Source organism: Polistes canadensis, unplaced genomic scaffold (assembly GCF_001313835.1).
Source record: "Polistes canadensis isolate GaletaPanama2010 unplaced genomic scaffold, ASM131383v1 scaffold_71, whole genome shotgun sequence".
Lineage (NCBI taxonomy): Eukaryota > Metazoa > Arthropoda > Insecta > Hymenoptera > Vespidae > Polistes > Polistes canadensis.
This window is the reverse complement of record NW_014569618.1, coordinates 203,989-224,057: the sequence shown is the minus strand read 5'-3', so window position 1 is coordinate 224,057 and position 20,069 is coordinate 203,989. Positions and strand designations below refer to the sequence as shown.

At 31.6% G+C, this 20,069-nt stretch overlaps 2 protein-coding genes across 10 annotated transcripts; one reads left to right on the top strand and one right to left on the bottom strand.

Annotated features, from left to right (window-relative positions):
* Positions 1 to 225: 225 nt before the first annotated feature.
* On the bottom strand, positions 226 to 12,772 carry LOC106786299 (fragile X mental retardation syndrome-related protein 1). Of its 7 annotated transcripts, none has more exons than XM_014747516.1 (15): positions 12,579 to 12,772; positions 12,105 to 12,157; positions 11,302 to 11,452; positions 11,027 to 11,190; positions 10,717 to 10,882; positions 10,517 to 10,587; positions 9,118 to 9,189; positions 7,474 to 7,621; positions 7,166 to 7,303; positions 6,671 to 6,709; positions 5,671 to 5,814; positions 5,322 to 5,529; positions 3,587 to 3,802; positions 3,087 to 3,185; positions 226 to 2,897 (listed from the first exon to the last, which is right to left on the bottom strand). In XM_014747516.1, the coding sequence occupies exons 1-15, from the start codon at positions 12,627 to 12,629 to the stop codon at positions 2,716 to 2,718; spliced, it is 1,902 nt and encodes a 633-aa protein (XP_014603002.1). In that variant the 5' UTR covers positions 12,630 to 12,772; the 3' UTR covers positions 226 to 2,715. The 7 variants fall into 7 exon arrangements, with proteins under 7 accessions (XP_014603002.1, XP_014603004.1, XP_014602997.1 ...); XM_014747514.1 differs by having other exon boundaries at positions 2,775 to 2,893; positions 12,579 to 12,689; XM_014747518.1 differs by lacking the exon at positions 6,671 to 6,709 and having other exon boundaries at positions 12,579 to 12,724.
* Positions 12,773 to 12,907: 135 nt separating this feature from the next.
* LOC106786297 (WD repeat-containing protein 44) lies at positions 12,908 to 19,153 on the top strand. 3 transcript variants are annotated; one of them, XM_014747508.1, is made up of 7 exons: positions 12,908 to 13,461; positions 13,776 to 13,947; positions 14,036 to 14,249; positions 14,325 to 14,671; positions 14,883 to 15,020; positions 15,092 to 15,385; positions 15,472 to 19,153. In XM_014747508.1, the coding sequence occupies exons 1-7, from the start codon at positions 13,394 to 13,396 to the stop codon at positions 17,203 to 17,205; spliced, it is 2,967 nt and encodes a 988-aa protein (XP_014602994.1). In that variant the 5' UTR covers positions 12,908 to 13,393; the 3' UTR covers positions 17,206 to 19,153. The 3 variants fall into 3 exon arrangements, with proteins under 3 accessions (XP_014602994.1, XP_014602995.1, XP_014602992.1); XM_014747509.1 differs by having other exon boundaries at positions 12,909 to 13,461; positions 14,036 to 14,420; positions 14,544 to 14,671; XM_014747506.1 differs by having other exon boundaries at positions 12,909 to 13,461; positions 14,036 to 14,671.
* Positions 19,154 to 20,069: the final 916 nt, after the last annotated feature.

Here is a 20,069-nt window from a genome sequence, read left to right as displayed (position 1 = left end):
AATAGATTGTAAATATATGACCACGGAAACGATATTTGTATAAAAAGATAAACAAATTATTTATCATAGTGACGCTCTTTTTCCCGCACATTTTCTTTGAATTCAAACGAGGTATTATTTGATTGTTAAGAATGAAATTAGCGCAAACAATTATTTACATAAGTTATTATTATAAAATTGATGTTTTTGTCAAGTATTTTACACATCAACACTTCCAAATGATATTTTACTTCGATTCTAATACGCATACACATATTAAGAAAAAATGTTAATGGATAAAAAGGATTGGCGTTCGTTGGAGATATAATAATTTTTTTTTTTTTTTTTTAATTAAGGAGAGGTCACCAAAATTTCGGTTTATGTTCGTTTTGTTTTGTTCTTTGTTTGTTTTGTTTTGTTCAATGTACTAATGAGCAGTCTATGTACAGAAATGTTTTATTCTTAAATTATGCACAAATTGCAATCAATACAAATGTATCTGAAACAAGCAAGTTGGAGGATATCTCAGTTTTTGGGCTGCCATAAAAATATTCAGATTATATGGCAGCTGTTTTGTTAGGTGTCAATGTGTTGCATCAACCGCCATGCGTTTTTTGCAAAATCCATGAGACACGTCCGATTAGTTGTCATATCCGGAAGAAGAGATAGCTGTTTTAAATTGATAACTGAATCTTGAATATCACTGATAATCAATTTAAAACAGTCAATCATATCTATTTTATAGCTTAGTATAGTAAAGCCAGTTTATTTTTTTTTTTCTTTTTTTTTTCAGACATCCACATTTCGACTAAGTAGTATTATAGTAATAAAGGTATGCGCTAAGTCTGCACTTCAGCTAGATATCATAAAACATGTATCATTCCCTCTCTCTGGCACATCATACATTGGTATTACTAAGTATACGTTTACTTTCTTTTTAAATCATACGAAACAATGCAGAAATGAACTTCGTATCAAATTCTAATACTTGATATAGCATGCTTATACTGTAGTAAAAAAAAAAGCTAAATCCACGTAAAGAAGTGTACTCAGAAATAAAAGTCTAATTCCTTGTGCACACCCGTTTGTGTTTTCCCATATAATCAAAGAAGTCATTTTAGCATTCATCGTGGTATTATTAATCAACACTCAGTATTGAAACATAAAAATCTAGTGTCGTTTACAACTCTATTAATAACCGTAAACCAAGAAGAAAAAGAAAAAAAACTCAAATCTTGTGAAGTAATAGAAGGAACATCATTGGGAACACCTTAGAACCAGGATTTCTTACAGCTGCCGCCCACCATTGTAAATTTAACAACGAAATCCACTTTTTCTTGTATCTCATTAAATTTCATCCCAGTTATGACGCTAAGCAACTTAATTAGTGGTACAAATTCATTCGTTAAATGTTATTACAAGTTCTATCCGTAAAAATTAATGAATCGTCTATTAAAATGTAGATACGAAGGACAAAAAAGATTCTTTCTTTCTTTTTTCTTTTTCTTTTTTTTTTTCATTCATGGCAGTTTTACAGTTCAGAAGAATATTCTCAGCAAACTGTATATAATATGAAAATATTTTCTAATTACTATGATTAACAATTTTACACTTCTATTATTATTTTTCGTTGAATTAGTATACCTTTTTTTTTTTGTTTTTTTTTTTGTTCTATATTTTTAAGACATCTAGAAAATAAAGTATAATATTTAAATGATTCGTTAGAATTTAATTGTGCTAATATAAAAGAATAATATAAACTTGTTACAATCAACTATGCGTAACTTTAAAAAAATGAATATTTGATGAACAGTTTGAATATTATATTGTCACAAATCATTAAATTCATGTTTAATTCGTTCTTCTATTAGTCTTCACGTATAAAAATATAACATATTCAAACAACACAACAAAATCATCAGCAATATTCATTTCGTATTATTTTATTTTATTTTATTTGTCCTCTTAAACTGTAAAACATTATCCAGTAAAATGAAATTTTCTCTCCTTGTTCAGTTGATCATTTTAAGAATGCAGACGAATAATTAATAATCCAAAATATCATTATGATCTATCTCTTATCAATTTATAAATGCTTTAATTAACAACTAATAATGACAATTATGATAATATAATAAACTAAAATCAAAGATATTAAAAAAAAAAAGAAGAAAAAGAGGGTTTTAATTATTGGATGCATTCGTTAAAGCTTAACGGCATATCTAGGTGAAATTCAATCAAATTGGTAATTGACGTACGAGCCGCGAATATCCAGCCTATTATTGGATCGTTAAACATTAACGAGTGCCAATGGAGATACTTTATAAAGTACACCCAAAGCACTGTCATGTAAGTTAGGAGCTCGGTATAAAAATGAGGCACAGTTTCACAATCAGGGAACCCTTTTTACCAAATTGTGCTGCTACTACCTCCCAATGAATGTATCCGTATATCAAACATGATAGCATAATCACTATCATTAAACTAAACCATGCATGGATATTAATATGTGTCCTTAAATGTGTTTAAGGAGAATGACCATTTCTTAAACAACTGTCATATTCTTATCGGTAGCAAACAGTCTTAACAACGAGCGTAGACTAATCATGTCGCGATCCATAATCGTGAAGTCCTTGCGTAGGTATACGTCATGTTACGTGCTGGGTGTTAATAGCTCATCATCAGGTGTAGTGTTATACGTAAGTAGCAGCTGTTACGGTTAACCATTATGGTCGTTTAGCCACTGGTACCGTTCACCAGAGCTTCCTTAGGCTTGTTGCTCAATTGCATTCGTGGAGGACGATGTCGAGGATGACCTTTAGAACCTTGAGAACTATTGTTCGCCACAGATACATCATTTGCAGGTGTTCCTTCCTTATTTGTTATTGTTGATTGGTCACCTGGTCCGGCATTACTGCCTGAACAAATGTAGATTTTAACACTGACTATATTATTATCAACAACGGTATAATTAAAATTAATAATATTATTATTATTATTATTATCATCTTTTTCTATCTCTTTCTTTCTTTCATTTTCTTTGAGAAAAAACCGATCGATCGTCCTAAAAACATCGTGAAATTAATGAAACACAAATATTCATTTACCTTTATCACTATTAGTTGGCGTATAACTTCTCTGTCGAGATCGTCGTGCTCGTCTTCGTCTGATCACTTTCGTACCTCCCTCCATACTCGACACCGATTCTATATATACAAACCATTGTGACCATCTTTAGCAATAAGGTAAAGAACATTTATTCTAATTTATCTAATATATTCAGACAAAAAAAGGATGACAATACAAGAACAAAGCTGCACTCTAGCTTGCACAAGTCATTAATTGCATATATAAATATATATTTATAGATATGTATTAGTAATTATTATTTCATGAATAAAAAAGAAAAAGAATTAGTGTTAGATGGTCACAAATGTTTGTACCGTGTTTCATGCTACATTTCCGAAGTATTACGTGATCAATTATGTATGATGAGTATATTCTTTAGGACGGAGCGATTTTTTCTCATTTTCTCTCACTTTCTCTCACTTTCTTTCACTTTCTCTCATCTTCTCTCTTTTATACACGATTTAAAGAACAATTTTACCTCTATCAATGCTCGAAACGTCTTGACTATCAAGAACAGTGTCTTCGTCGTCCGTCGTTCGACGACGTTCGTCTCTACGATCTCTACGTTGAACCGGTGGGCGACCTTGTCTGCCGCCCATGTACCCTGAATTTCCTGCACCACCTTGATGACCACCTCTTGGTGGAAGGTCTCGTACACGATCTTCATTACCGTCTAAGGTGTCACGACGTGATCCTACAAAAGAAACAAAATTAAAACTATGAAACAATGTGGAAATAAAAAGAACAAAATTATCAAAACCTCATACAAAGATCATTTATAATATTATTAAAATAAGAAATTAAATCCCAACTCAAATTAAAAGTTTTAATGATCGATAGAAAGAAATAAAACTTATTACTGAACGAAACATACATTGAATTTTTTTTGTATACTAAATTAACGAATTAACAATCGTGAGACAAAAATGAGTTCATTTAATCAATCCTTTTATTAACTTGGATTGTAATAATTAATTTTATGCACAGTATGTTTATGTCCAAGATAAGTTTTATTTAGATATTAGATAAATATGATCATAATACAAAATTAACAAAATTAGTCATACTGTGATTTTATCCTAAATTCGCAACGTGTTTAATTAAACAATTAGATATTTAAACAAGGCAATGTAACGACAGCATGATTAGTACATAAATACATATTATTGTCCAATATTATGATAATACTTTCATATTATTTTCAAAAATATTTTTGTATTATATAATATTTATATGTATATGAAATAAATTGTAATTGTGAAGTAAATTTATACGTGCCATCATCGTACATGTGGTGAAGTCAGTTTATAATAATGAATCTTTTGAAAGATATTATAACAAATGTGTTCTTAGAGTACAGTCTTATTTGGTATTGATCTTGTAAAAATGGTAAAAATGCTTACTATTATTATATAGATACAGATTTGAAATATTTCTAATTACAACTGCATAAAATGTGCAGAAAGAGAAAGAGAGAAAGAGATGTAATGTATTTGCTTCCTAAGAATATGGACATGTAAAAATTGAAGAACATAATTCTTCCATCTATTCAGTTCGTAACAAGTGTAAAAACATTCGAATTAAATAACAGAAAAGTGAAAGCAAAGTTTAATATGCTTTGCACTCGTATTTATGACGTTATATAGATCAGTAGGTAAAAAAGTATGAATAAAAATTGAATAATTACATTATTTTACTTATGCTAACAATAAGTAGTTACTATAAAGAATAAGAACGTAAGCTAAGTACTACAATAACAAGGATTTCGTTAGAACTTTATCTATATATATAGTGATCCAAAACAATCCTACTCTCTAAGATATTATTGCTGTACAATGTATAATTGTAAAAATTATTCCAAAATGTGTAATTAAATCGTAACAATTTTCGTGATATTTAAAAACAATTCTCTGATACAGTGTATAGTTCTTTAAATCACATGTTTTCATTTTAAATTAATACTTATAGAGAGGCCAGATAATTAACACATACATTGACGAAGAATGCATCGTAAGTAAAGCTTATAATGAAATAGTCTAATGTAATAAAATTCGGCATATTATCACAAAGCAGTAATAAAGATCGAATTGTTTGTTACTTAGTAATGAGATGATTTCTATTGTTAATGTCTCTATTATCAGATCCACCACGAACTCTGCCGTCACGTTTATGCGTGTTTTCTATATTGTTGATGTAATCAGTAATAGCATTACCGGCATTATGTCTGGCAGGGGCCCTACCCCTTCCCCGTCCTCTAGATTGGCCACCTCGTCCACCACGACCACTACCACCCTCTTCGGGCCCAGTAACCATTCCTCGCCTTGTTGGTGGAAAGTTAGGCATTGGTCCAGTTGTTGAGCCATGCATGCTTCTTAATTGCTGATCAATTTCTAGTTTTTCTTGTCGTAGCTGTTCTACTTCCTAGAAAATCAAATACCCATAGTTTTACATTAAAGATTATTTAGATATATTTATGTTAACTTTTTTAACATATAGTTCTGTATATAATGTATATCTTTCGTATGTTTATCATAAAGGATAACAATAAATATACGAATATACCTTTAAGTGTGCCAAATGATACTCCAACAAAAGTTTGGCATTCGCAATGCTCTCAACTGTTCCAACAAAGACAAATGGTACTTGGCCTTCTTCTCGTGGGATCGTCGGTTGCGGTTCGTTGTCGCCTTCTATTTTCACCCGTACCTGAAATGTATATTGTCTTAGCATAAATCCTAAACACCATTAAAAGTTAGCTTTACCGATACAGATTGTAATTCTATTTCATATCCATACCATCCGTTTTCAGTCATCGTTGTTTATTATTTCCGTCAATTGAAATGTTGATCAGTCTGTAAAATTTATCTAAATATGCAGTATAATGTAGGCTGTTATTTTTGCATTAATAACATTGTAATAACAGCTCTACATTTTGTAACCACACCGTAATAAACTTTGCTGATTGACATAGAAAAACGAAAAGCCTTGTGGCATATATTTTTTCTTTAAAGTAAATACTCTATTATGCGAAAGATTTGATATACTAAAGTTGAAACGAGATAAATATTTAAAAAATATTTAACTAATGAATTAATTGTCACAACAATATTTCATATAATGTTGTAATATGTTTCCTATAAGTTATAAGAGATATACTTTGGCAAATAAAGATATGTGTTCACATATATAGATTGATTACTATTTGGCATTATCAAAGACCCTATATATACTATGAGATTTTGCTTCATAGTTATTGCATACATTCATTTGTATAAAATAAGAAAACAGATGATGTATAATAATCATAATAATGTAAGAAAGAGAGAGAAAAAGAGGCATATTCATTAAATTAAACAATTTTTACTTATAATGCAATATGATTAACGATATCTTTCCGGCAGGTGATTATTTAATATTGATAAATCACAAAGATGTGTTTATTGAAAAAGTAAAACTGGCCCGAGTGGTTCATGTAAGATGTGTAAGTGCTTTCAAACATATTCAATTGATACAATGAACCAGATGAAATAATTCCACAAACAATATAATGTAATATACTTACTCTATCAGTGTGAGTATTCCCACTCGAGCCAGTTGTTATCTACCGAGAACAAACAATGCACGTATATCAAATACAACGTAACTCTATGTTAATTTATAACTTCCATTTTCAATTGAAACATATATCGATTTTGCCAATTTTCTGAGGGCTGTTAAACTGAAACTAATAATGCATAGAGATTCCACATTTTATAAAATGAATTAGTTTTGTTTGCGGGACAAACTTTAATAAGTGAATATAAATTATGATTGTGTATACCCTGCAGAATAAAAATGTAGATACACCAATAGATGAGGAGGGTCTATGATATACTGTCCCTATACTACATAAACAGAACTGACCATAATACGATTAGAATATCAACTGAAAATGAAAATTAATGCAACCAAGCATATTTAATATTACTTTCAGTTTTTAATTTCAAGCAATTAATTAAAGTTAAAAACTTACCAATATAAATTTATAACAAAAAAAATTAATAAAAATAATACTTACTACACCACTTTTGTCCACAATTTCTTGTATAATGCGACCATTTTTGCCAATTACTTTTCCTACCAACACGCGTGGAACTTGAATGGACTCTTCGCTATATTCCAACATTGAACGAGCTTTTTTGACAGCTTCGTGTGTCTAGAATGAAAAAAAAAAAAAGGATTTATATATCAATTTCTGTTAACGTGCAATCATAATCAAACATATCTGATTGTATTGAAATGAATATGACAATGCAACAGCTTTATCAAAGTAAAATTACAAACTTGAGAGAACAAATTGTTTATTTAATATATTTAAATCTTTACCTCTCCATATATTTTAAATGTGCAAGAATTTTCTTCCAGTTCTATATTTGTTATTCCATCTACTTTTCTTGCTTGTTGTATATTTGCACCATGAGCACCGATAGCTAGTCCCATGAGGTCTTCTCGAACATTAAATTCATCTGTGTATCTACAAACATCAAAATATTTATCGTAACAATTTGCATTTGAATATCACTGTGTAGATATCAGAAATCACTATATCTATAAAAAAAAAAAAAATTAGGAGATGATAAGGAAAGATAACATGTGGTTTTTCCATGTAACAAATTTAAGGTCTCCTAAATTAATAATTATAATCGATTGATTTATCCTATGTGAAATATAAAATGAAATTATGATTATGTGCCAATGTCACGTACCGTTGATAATTAATTATTTAATGTTATATTAAATGATCTCTAACTGATGTTTTAAACTCTCCAATATTATAATATGATAATAATGATCGTATCACACAGAAAGTAACATGCCTTAACTATATATATCAGTAAATATATAAAATAAGATGTATGTATATATAAATACATATATATTTATATATTCATATATCATAACATGCCAAATGCGACATGTTTTTTTTATAAAATATATTTTCTTTTCTTTTCTTTTAACTGTGGCTTGCATTTTGGCAGATTCGAGTGAATAACTTTCCACAATAAATACATCATGTAAGAGAATAATATTTTCTTATTTTACCGAAAGTTTATCTGAATATGTATAGTAATGCAAAAAAATAATCATGCAAGATGAACATACATAAATTAACATTTACTGTAAAATAAAGAAATTGAAGTGCATAAATATTGATGTTCAAATGATTGACAAAAATGAGTATATTGACACTAAATTATGCATTTCAAAATCATCGAATTGGCATGCAAAGTCAATTATAACTGTAATATTAAAAATCATGATATTATAATAATATATTTATATATATATATGGAATACACATAATGAAATGTTGAGGGTGTATGAATTGAAGGAAGAGATGATGAAGTTATGTTAAAATTTGGCTACAAGAAATTTTGATAAAAGTAGTTACCACATATAAATTTATATTGATTAACATTGTTGATCATTGGAGGATCATTGGAGGAAATGTCCTTTATTTATAAGATAATATACAGTATGTGGTACCATGTGTATATTCGCGTCATGTATCAGCATAGGATAGAGCCACCATTTATTTAAATACATATGTGCAAAACATGGAATATATCAGTGTTTCTCAAACATCGGCAGGCCAAGGTTTAATGCTTCCTTTTAAAAGATAAATCCATGAACTTAAAATTCTACTTGACTTTAAAGATAAAGATTGTAACTAAAAAAAATTGATCACAGCTACACGCTTATGTATCGGTTAACTATTTTACACAATCACTCAAAATTGACTACAGAGCACATAATAAAAAAAAATAAAAGAATATAAATAATATAAATATATATATATAGATCTTGTATCAGTGTATTTGAAAAGCATATGATCTCTGTGAAAGAACTACACAACGCCGAAGCATGCATATTTATAGTGTAATTTTATCTTTCAATGGGAAAATACAGCTGTGTAGCTTGTCATACAGTAAGCTAACTTATATCTAAACCACGCTGCTGTGATCTCACCTTGAATTTGTTCTCACTCCTGCCTCAAAGTCTGAGACACGCTGATATATAAAGTTTGAAGATCTAAACTTGCTGAAATGAGAAAGAAACTCTGGTGTAGCTCAGTGAAATCTCTATATTAGATGGCCCTACCCTATGTCCCTTCCATTCTGTCTGTTTGTTCCTTCATAAAGAATATAAATGGGTGTGTCATTTCTTGTTTCCAACTCTGATCTACTGAATTATCTATATTATATTATATTAGACAAAAGTCAACTCACACATACCTGCATCAAATTATTAAATATTTTGGCATTTTATTTTGGTATACTTACTCAACTATGATCAATGGGAGGAAACAGCTTACTGCATGAATTATGGCTGCAGCAAAAATCTTTGAAAATCAACTCAATATTTTTATCTCCGTGTCGCATTTAAATTAAATTAATTAAAAACTTAAATATATGTTGCCAAACGGTATGGAAAGAAATTTGTTAATTTAATGCCATTGAAATGTAGTACAAAACAATATGAGTTATACTTAAAGAATTTGGTCAGTTTTCTTAAATAATTGTTCCTACAATGTGGTCTACTATAAATCAAAATTTTTCAAAACGTTGGAAATAACTTCTTGCGATCACTTTATCCTACTGGATGTTATAATTGGACAGGGATGCATCAAGCCATCGAAGTAAATTAACTTCGTTTATAATCGAAAATCAAAACTAATGATACTGCACTAAGAAACATGTTTCTTTAAGAATTTTTTTTGCAATAAAAAGAATTGTTTTCTTTTTATTATACATTATCAAAGAAACATGCTTATGTGTAAAATTGTTAATGCAATAAATTACACTCCACATCGATTTCCTTATTGTACTTTGCTTATATGTTTTATGCGTGCTATTTACAGTTATGGTACTAATGAAAGATAAATGAGATTGCATTAGTACATGAAAAATGAGTAATAATGTGCCTTTTTTTGTATATCTATAAAGTTATATGATATAATTAATCTTGTAAACAGTGTTGTAAGTAATATTTAATTTAATTAACAATTAACGATTACATTAACTAATTTCTCTACAGACAAATCATTCTGTAAGAATTAATATTTATATTGTAATACGCGCGCGCGGCGATATAAAAATTAATTTCAAAGCAATAAGACCTTTAATAGTGTTAACCATTAATCCTACTAATGATTAAATTAATTAATAAGCGTCAATTGAATAAAATATTGCTTACACTGCTTGCAAAAATAGCCATCTGTTAAAAATCTTGTGAACATATTTCTGCCAGTAAATGCAAACCACAGACAGGATGGTTATGAGGACAGTATGTGGATAAGGGCAGGTGATGAATGTCACAAGATTCATACTTTTAATTTACGAGATAAATTATTATATCATTGACTTACCCCCCCATCGTTTGAAGTTTCGTAGATTCGAGTTGGCGAGCTGCTTCTTCTGTTCTTTTCAACAGCAAAACCTATAAACAAGTGTATATAAAATGATACAACGAAAGTGTGATGAATGATCACCAATGATAATTCAAACGTTTTATCAAAAATATTATAACAATAATTATAGTTGATTATATTAAACTAAGCATATATACCTTTTGTGATAAATTACGAAAATGCATTTCTTGGAGCATGGTACTGTGACGATGTATATTTTCATGACGGGAGATGGCCAGCAGTACTCCTCGATCAGGTACATATCGACACACTGCTGCCCCGATAGCTTTTTGAAATTCTTTATGGGCATTGTCCATTTTTGCGCTATAATAAAATAAATTAAATTACATACTATCCATATTATCTTTCAATAAGAGAATAAACTTACATTAATGCGTAGGACAATGTTAGAATTTAGATATAAAAGATAATAAAATTTTTATATCATAATTTTAAACTATTACTTACTATTCTCTCAAATCTTCAGGTACTTCAATTTCGATCTTGTGAAATGTATTTTTGTCAATAGGGGGATTGAGGTTTTTTACTCTCAGTCGCTCATTACTTATAATTTCTGTATAAGTATAATCCCATCCCAAATATTCGACTACTAGAAAACCTCCTTTGATCATCTGTAAGATAATAAAAATGTGAATTACATAGTATCGCATAACGCTATATAATAAATACATTTAAAGTACTCGGAATCAAATTATTATATACTTATGCAGATGTTTACGAACCTTGATAAGGGCTTTCCACCATCCCCATGCTTCTTGTTCGTTAGATCTAGAAAATACTTCAATCTCTTGGTTCTCTTGAAAATCTGCTTTGATACCATCTTTTGGTGGTAATCTTACTTGAGCAAAAGGGAATTTGGACTCAGGTTGCCAGCTAAAATGTCATATAACATGCTGAGTCATACTAAATGATACACAGTATAAATAAGATATGAAATGCATGAACTTTTTTATTAAGATGCTAAAACTTTTGGCTATGTAGTTAAACTAATATAAATCAAAAGTTTTGCATAATATTAGCTTGTACAATACGCAAATAAAGCAATAGCACATTTTTATCTTTTTTTATATTATAACAATATACTTGTAAAATATAATGAAATAAAGAGCATACGTTTAAACAAAATTCTAATTATTTAACAAGTAAATATGCCATTATAGCAACAAATATGATTAAACTGAAGTAAAAGCATTAAAAAATAATATAAATGTGAATAAAAAAAATGAATATTTCTTTGCTTTAGCAAGTGCATCAAACAAAAGATTAATGGGCAAGAGAGATGACCAAACATGGACATGAACATGTTAAGAAATACAAAGTGATAGTTTCCCATTAATAATCTCGTTGGTAAGCAATAAAATAAATGATTAATAAGCTTTTTCTTCGAATTTTAAAGCACGAGGTAATAGAAAACGTTGGTATGATGCAATTTCTAGTATGTATGTATTTTCTAGATAGTAGTCTAAGCCCTTCTATAATATTGTAGATGTAATAGAGCTTGGAAGTAGTAGCTGAAGAAACTTACTCATTTTCAAACGTTACCAGAACTTCTTCGTCAAAGACATCGGTGACAAAGGCCTGAAAAAGATGAAAAGGATATCGTGTAAATATATATGAAATAAAAATGATGAAAACGCATCGAGTGGCATGGATCGAGACTGGACGTGACAGCGGCACGCGTTAGGCAATGCCATCATTAACGCGTAGATAGGATCCGTTTCTAGGTGAAACGGTTAAACATAAGAGTTTAACCAGTATATATCCAGACGTGGGATATCACGATAGACGAAAAGTTAACTCGTGGGAAAAATTCACGCCCTGTCAAACGAGACATGGCGTCGGAAGAAGCCGCGTTACCTCGCGAACATTTGAGGTGCGCGCTTTCGCGAAGTACGAGCGAGCGTAACGTTATATTAGAATCTCTTCACGGCTCGTAGCTCGTACTATCAACGGCCTTCATATTCCTCTCAACATTTTCTATACTTTCCACAGAACGAACCTTATAATATGCTCCGTTTTCGCCGCATACTTCGACTGTGAGATCCTCCATCTTGCTTTTGTGTGACGGTTCGCCTCCTTTGCGGCAGGCATGCCGACGAGCGGGCAACGGCACGAGTTTCGAGATTAAGAAACTCGTTTCGTTCGACCAATCGCAATATCGCTTCGAGCGACATGGCGCTCTCGTTGAATTTCCTCTAGCAGGGTTGCCACTTCGACTAACTTCAGAGCATTCCAAAAATTCCCTAGAAAAAATTAGTGATTTTATTTTTCGACTTGGACATGGATGTTTTTACTCTCTCTCTTCATCCCTCTCACTCACTCTCTCACTCTCTCTCTCTCTCTTTCTCTGTTTTTTTCTATCTTTCTCTTTTACCCTCTCCATCTCACTCCTCTGTAGCTGCTTCCATCACCAGCTCTGCTCGGAATTTTAGCCCTGTACAAACGACATGACGTGCGTATAACAAGTACCTATGTATTTGATATGTATTTGCATACCAATACCTATGTACTACGCGTGTGCGTGCTAGTAAGTTCCTCACTCATTGCTTCACCCTCGCATTCGTCTCTCGCGTAAGCTTCCTCTAATCATCGGCATCGCCTCATCCTCGCTCCTTCTTATTCTCTTTTATCCTCGCGAGAGAGATAGACAGAGAGCGAACTGAATGATGTCTCCTTCTTTCCTATTGCGTCCTGAAATTTCTTACCTTCCTTCTACGTTCACGACTACTGTCTTCGCGATCGCGTGACGCGCGTTGCGACCTTACCACCGATGCTGACCAGAGTGTCAACGGCGATCGTTCACCAAGGACGACGATGTCTGGAAGCAGCGATTCCGAGGAGTTCTTCGACGCGGAGGACGATTCTTTCCATCGCGTATCGAAGTAATTATTTATTACTTTACTACGTCTCTTTATCATATCATTTAAAATCTATTTAACATTCATGCAATTTTATTTCAATTCATTAATATCTTTTGTATTAATAACTTCTACGAATATCTTTTTAGTTAACTATTTTATTACATAATAAACATCTCCAGATTATTCCTTTGTTTATCTTGTCAATATTTTAAATTATATGAAATACATTGTGAAATATGAGTCAATGATCTGTACTGAAACAACAGGTTCTTTGCATATATATGTTTATACATGAATGTATTTCATTGCTTAATGTAATAATAATTGTATTATAGGAAAGTCAGACAGCGTGATTCAACAAGCGCAGAGATACAAATTCAGGGTATACCAGATTCTACTAAAGAAATAGTGGATGATGTTTTTGTCAAACCTGCAGACCCTAAACCAACTTCTGATATTAAAGATAATGTAGTTTTGGAAAGAGCACACAGCAAGGATAGACTTTTAGTAAGTATCACATAATATTATATTAATAAATAACATCTCTCTCTCTCTCTGATATATAATAAAAATTAACAATTTATTAACATTGTAGGAGGAAGATGGAAAGGTGACACATACGGATAAGATTGTGGGTAGAAGGAGATTTCGTGAATTGAGACAACGCATGCAGACAGAAGATGAAGATATTCCTGTCAATAGTTCTCCTCCGGATAGTCAAACTTCTTCCATCGAAGGAGTTTATCCAATGCCTTCTAAAACGACCCACCCGTTCCGAATAATAGAACATGATACTCTCAGTCTGCAAAGTATGACTTCTTTAGGCCGAGTAGGTCGAATTTTAGCTGGTCCAACGGATAATGTTTCTGGGATACTTGCACCAGGTGTAGCCCAGTGTTCTGGATCGACTGTCATTACTCGTGAAAACCAGATGTCCTCCATTGCTAGTACTCAAAACAAAGACGAGGATACTGCGTCTGGTAAGCTGTCTCAGTCATCAAGCGTCCTTACCTTATCAGGGGATATCCTTCAGGAATCCTCTGTTAACGGTAGATGCGATTATGTCTCTCGTCCGCAAAGTGACAAGACTGTGATGCTTCAAGAACCCGACGTCATCGCGAGTACAAAAAATAATGGGAAGGTCTTGGAGGATGGTACGAAAGTAGACGTGCCTGTAGCACCACCAAGACGTAAGAAGAAATCTAAAGTGCAAACGCCTACCGATCTTGCTGTAAGATATTTTAATATCTTCTTTCTTCTATATATAAAAGAACAACAAATAGACCTACACACCTAATTCCTTCTAGTCCTTTTTATACGCAGCCTATCATTCATACGTAAGAACATAATGGTTTGACAAATCTTTCTCAATTCTCTATTATCTAATTTTTGTAAAATTTAACGTTCAAAAGCATTTCTTTACATGAATATACAAATTTCAGCCACCTACCACAGAAATCTTAGTACCAGCTTCTCCTTTACCAAGTCCAGCAAGTACCATTGAGTCTATTACAAGAGAATTCGAACATTCTCTTGATATAAGATCTGCGACCAAAGGACAATACGTTGTGAAGCCACAAGTGAGTAACGAGACAATGTACTAATGCAAAAATAAGTAATATCTTAAGAATACTATCATTTATTTTTCTAGGATGAAGATAAATCAAAAGCCGAAGGACCGTCGACCGAAGAACTAGAAAGAATAGAGCGAATGAAAGCAGAAATACTTAGCGTACGATCTAGTGATAAATCTAGTAGTAGTCCTATGGGATCTATATCGAGCAACAGTATCGGTCGATATTCTTTAGGCCCCCATAAACTTCCTGGCTTTAGTCCACATGGTTCTAGAGAAAGACGAAAATCTGCTGGTGATCAAGATATGGTGAAACAATTAAATATGTTTGTAAGAACGCGAACTGATTCAGGAAAACGTCTTACAGATATGGTAATTACGATACAATCAATGCTAATAATATCGATTTAAAAAATCAATTAACAAATCTAATATCTGTCTTAACTATATGATTTCAGGAGATATTAGAACAAGTAACTGTACTCAACTTGGATACAGGAGAAAGAGTGCCATTAAGCATAGCCGAAGATAAATTACCACAATGCATTAATCCTTTATCTTTACATATAATGAGACTTACCTCGGAGTACATAAGTAATTCCAGTTTGGAAAAAGAGAAAGAAAGTGATGAGGAAAGCGTGGATAGTAAAATGTCGAGTATACCACCTGACGAGGATGTTTCAGTTGGTAGAGTTCGTAAGCGAACGCAAAAGTTAAAACGATTTTTAGGATCTACGGTTAAGAAAACGATGGACAAAGCTAAGTCTATCGCTCAGGAAGTATCACACGCAAGACACAAAGAAGATGTGATGGATATCGTTGACGACGTTTACCCTGGGGAACAACAATATATCAAATTAAAAGCATCCAATAGTCACAAAGGCCCATACGAATTCAGTTGTTTGCAACATGTACAAGATCTTAGTGGTGAACACGTTGGTCCAGTCTGGTGCATGAAATTTTCTGCATGCGGTAGATTATTAGGTACTGCCGGACAGGATCGTGTTTTAAGAATTTGGGTTTTAAGAGATGCATTCTCCTATTTCCAAGATATGAGAACAAAGTATAACGCGGAGAAGGTCAGTCCAACGCCGTCTCAAGAATCTTTAGTATCTCAGCAATCTATGGAGGATCCTAACGTCGTAGCGAGTGCCTTCAGTGAGATAGAAGGAACGAAGAGTCCATTTATGCCAAAGCCATTCTGTACGTATACAGGACATACGTCGGATTTACTAGACGTTTCATGGTCGAAGAACTATTTTGTTTTATCGTCATCTATGGATAAGACCGTCAGACTATGGCATATATCACGAAAGGAATGCTTATGTTGCTTTCAGCATATAGACTTTGTAACAGCGATAGTGTTTCATCCACGAGATGATCGATATTTCCTTTCTGGCTCGCTCGATGGTAAACTTCGTCTCTGGAATATACCCGATAAGAAGGTAGCTGTATGGAACGAGGTAGATGGTCAAACAAAATTAATTACGGCTGCTAACTTTTGTCAAAATGGCAAATTCGCAGTCGTTGGCTCTTACGACGGTCGATGTATATTTTATAACACTGATCATTTAAAGTATCATACTCAAATAGATGTACGTTCGACGAGAGGAAAGAATTCAACCGGACGAAAAATAAGTGGTATCGAACCGATGCCTGGCGAGGACAAGATCCTAGTTACCTCGAACGATAGTCGAATACGTTTGTACGATTTAAGAGATTTAAATTTATCCTGCAAGTACAAGGGATACGTTAACGTAAGCAGTCAAATAAAAGCGAGCTTTAGTCCGGATGGTCAATACATAGTAAGCGGATCAGAAAATCAATGCATTTACATATGGAAAACGCATCACGATTACTCCAAATTTTCGAGTGTTCGTAGAGATCGTAATGACTTTTGGGAAGGAATAAAAGCTCACAATGCTGTTGTTACTTGTGCAGTATTTGCACCAAATCCAGATAGTATCATTAAACAGATAGAAGCGAGGGAGCAATGGGAAGGAAAGGATGATTCCAAAAGTATAGGACATTCAAATATGAACAATGCACCAGTTGATCCTGTAGTAGAGCAACGTACTAAAGGCTGCGGTGGTCACGTACTTGTCAGCGCTGATTTCAATGGATTCATCAAGGTTTTCTTAAATAAAACCAAACCGAAACACAGTTCGTTACCTGCTTCTGCTCTCGCGTAACGCAACATCGTTATTCATAAAAAATGAATAATCGAATAGATATAATAATTAAATATCAAAGCATTCTTTGTCTTTATTCAATATCACGAATCTCTGATACATTGTATGATGATGATGATGATGATGATGGTGATGATGATGCGGTTAAACGGTATTAAATAACTACAAGCTGTTTATTGGAAGTTTATCAAACAAATTCTATATGTTATATGCCGCGAGTATTACCTAAACGTTAATAGAGAACTATTTATCGCGTGCGATATACACATATATTTTTCAAAGCTCTTACGTGATAACGCCTATTTAAAAAAAAAAAAAAAAAAAAAGAAAAAAAAATGGAAAAAAAAAAAAAAGAAACTTATTTTAAACGTAGCCACGAGACATGTACGCGCGCCTATGCATATATGATGATAATTCTCATAATATATACGTATACATATATACATATATATTTACTCTTTTGCCGAAGAGACTAAAAGTATTATTGGTAAAGCTATGTGATGATGACTATGTAATCCTCTTTAATCGACATTTTTTGCAAAAAACAAACCACCAAACGAACACTCAAGCATACACACAAATAAGCCACACATTTGATAATTTCCTAAGTAAAATATCTGTTTCGGTGCTGGTTCACTGTAGTCGCGTAGTCGTTATATTTTTAAGTATAAACCACCAAAGTTACGTTACAAAAAAAAATATACACAACCGTTCTTTTACAACAAGAAAAAATTAAAAAAATAATAAATATACGTGTCATTTTATTTTTTGTTTTTTTTTTTCTATCGAAACGCAAAGAGATGCGCAAAGAGAGCATTTTCATAAAAAAGCAATGCAAAACAAAACCACAAAAAAAGAAAAAGCAAGAAGAGAAATGAAAAAGAAAGCGTAACCATTTTACGCTTGTATTGCAATGCAATAATAATCGACTTAATTATTAGAGGAACGATTTGAATAAGTAAAGTTTTGCGAATAGATAAACTCGATAATTTACTGTTAAGCTAAGAATTTTTTAATCTGAATAATGATTTCTAAAATATTTTTTTTAAATCTTTAAAGTAAATATATATGGCGCAATATACGAAAGACAATATAGTAATGTGTTTTAACGTCAAAATGCATTATTAATGTAATTTTCTTAAAAAGTGTTCTTCGTAAAAATACGTTTAGAAAAGAGGAAGGAGCAACATCTTAGGGCAATATTGCTGCACTCGCAATATATGAGATTTTAGATGAACGTTCGAGATGGCTCACATAATTTATTGATCACACTATGTGTTAAAGCACGTAATTTAACATCACAAGCGGTGTGAAAGCAAGCAAGCAAGCAAACAAACAAACAAACAAAAAAAAGAGAAAAAACAAAATTAAAAAAAAAAAAAAAACATATATGGTTATTCCTGTGCATTAAACGTTTTAGTATAGAAATTGTCACGTGCTCACGACACTCGCTAATTAGTATTGGTCATGGTGTAAGATAATGTATGTCATTCTTATCCGGTGGTAGTATCGTTGTCTGCGAAATATTATACATTTCGTGACCTGTCAATTATAGAGAAGCAGATAATAAAGTTTTTAAGAAGAAGCGCAAAATGATTAACAATCTGCGAAAAAGACAGTGTGATATAATTCTGCAGAAGAAGACTATATTAGAAAAAAATTTGTACTTCTTTTCGTTTTCTACACGAAATAAATTCAAACAGAACGATCATTGGCTGTTTATATAATTAATTATTAAATGACTATGAAAAGAACACACGACTTGGATATTATCAATATTATTTACAGAGTACGACGACAATTGGAACAGCTCGCGGATTGGCTATAACGTACAACATATTTTAATTATATTGTAATTTAAATGTAAATATGCAGGAAGAAGGAATGTAGGTATTTTGTGTAAATGCAATTGTAAATATTAGATAAAATAAAGATCAAATTATCGTACCAGAAAATGATCTTTTTTAATTATTTCTTCAACTTGTATTTAATTTAAAAAAACAATAATATATAATACATTTTATTATATTTCTCTCACATATATTACTTTTTATTCCATACTGCTTTGCTATATTATTTGAAAATAATTCAAACATATTAGATCGATAATCCCACATGAACGTAAAATTAAACAATGTTTAAACCTAAAGTTAGTGTATAGAATTTATTTCTATTAATAATAGGAAAGCAAAGTGTTTGACTATTTAAAAAAATGTCAGAACATATTCAAGAGTTGTGTTTATAAAAATTTGTAAAAAAAATGATACCGTAATCGAATAAAAATATTAAAATTTTCTAATTTAAAATACGCAGGTTCTTGGTAATATTGTTTCTTCCCTGTTCGATCTACACCAGCGCCAGTGTTGATAATTGGAAGCTCTCGACGCGCATTTTTATTCCAAGGCGGGCTTTTCGTGGCCTAGAAATTAAATCTTCACATTGGTAAAAAATATAATACTAATGGGTTGTGGAATAAAATATCGGATTATTACTGTGACCAAATAGGATATAACTTTTCAAATCGCGTCACTAATTAAGAATAAAAATATAATTTCAACTTAATAAATAATCTTATAAAAATCTTTTTAAAAATTCATTATATATATATATATATAAACTCGTTAATGAAGAAATTATTCACATCCGTATCTCTTTGCAATCTTATTCTGTCAATTTAAAGAATAAATGATTTAAAAGTATCCAGACCGAAATATCTGATCAAAATCTCTATTATAATTCTTATCAAAACGATTAATTTTAAATGAAAACAACAAAATTTATAAAATTCTGTAATAAACTTTCTCTTTCTCTCTCTCTCTCTCTCTCTCTCTCGCTTATTCAAAAGAGATGTTCAGATGCTGTCA

What these genes read in the sequence shown, in the direction of transcription:
- LOC106786299 (XM_014747516.1), bottom strand. Translation starts at nt 12,629, where the DNA reads ATGGAGGATCTCACAGTCGAAGTATGCGGCGAAAACGGAGCATATTAT. An exon ending in TTCGTAATTTATCACAAAAG is followed by an intron (nt 10,588 to 10,716) that starts GTATATATGCTT and finishes ACTTGTTTATAG; the next exon opens with GTTTTGCTGTTGAAAAGAAC. An exon ending in GCCAACTAATAGTGATAAAG is followed by an intron (nt 2,898 to 3,086) that starts GTAAATGAATAT and finishes ACATTTGTTCAG; the next exon opens with GCAGTAATGCCGGACCAGGT.
- LOC106786297 (XM_014747506.1), top strand. Translation starts at nt 13,394, where the DNA reads ATGTCTGGAAGCAGCGATTCCGAGGAGTTCTTCGACGCGGAGGACGAT. An exon ending in TCTTTCCATCGCGTATCGAA is followed by an intron (nt 13,462 to 13,775) that starts GTAATTATTTAT and finishes ATTGTATTATAG; the next exon opens with GAAAGTCAGACAGCGTGATT. An exon ending in AATACGTTGTGAAGCCACAA is followed by an intron (nt 15,021 to 15,091) that starts GTGAGTAACGAG and finishes TTATTTTTCTAG; the next exon opens with GATGAAGATAAATCAAAAGC.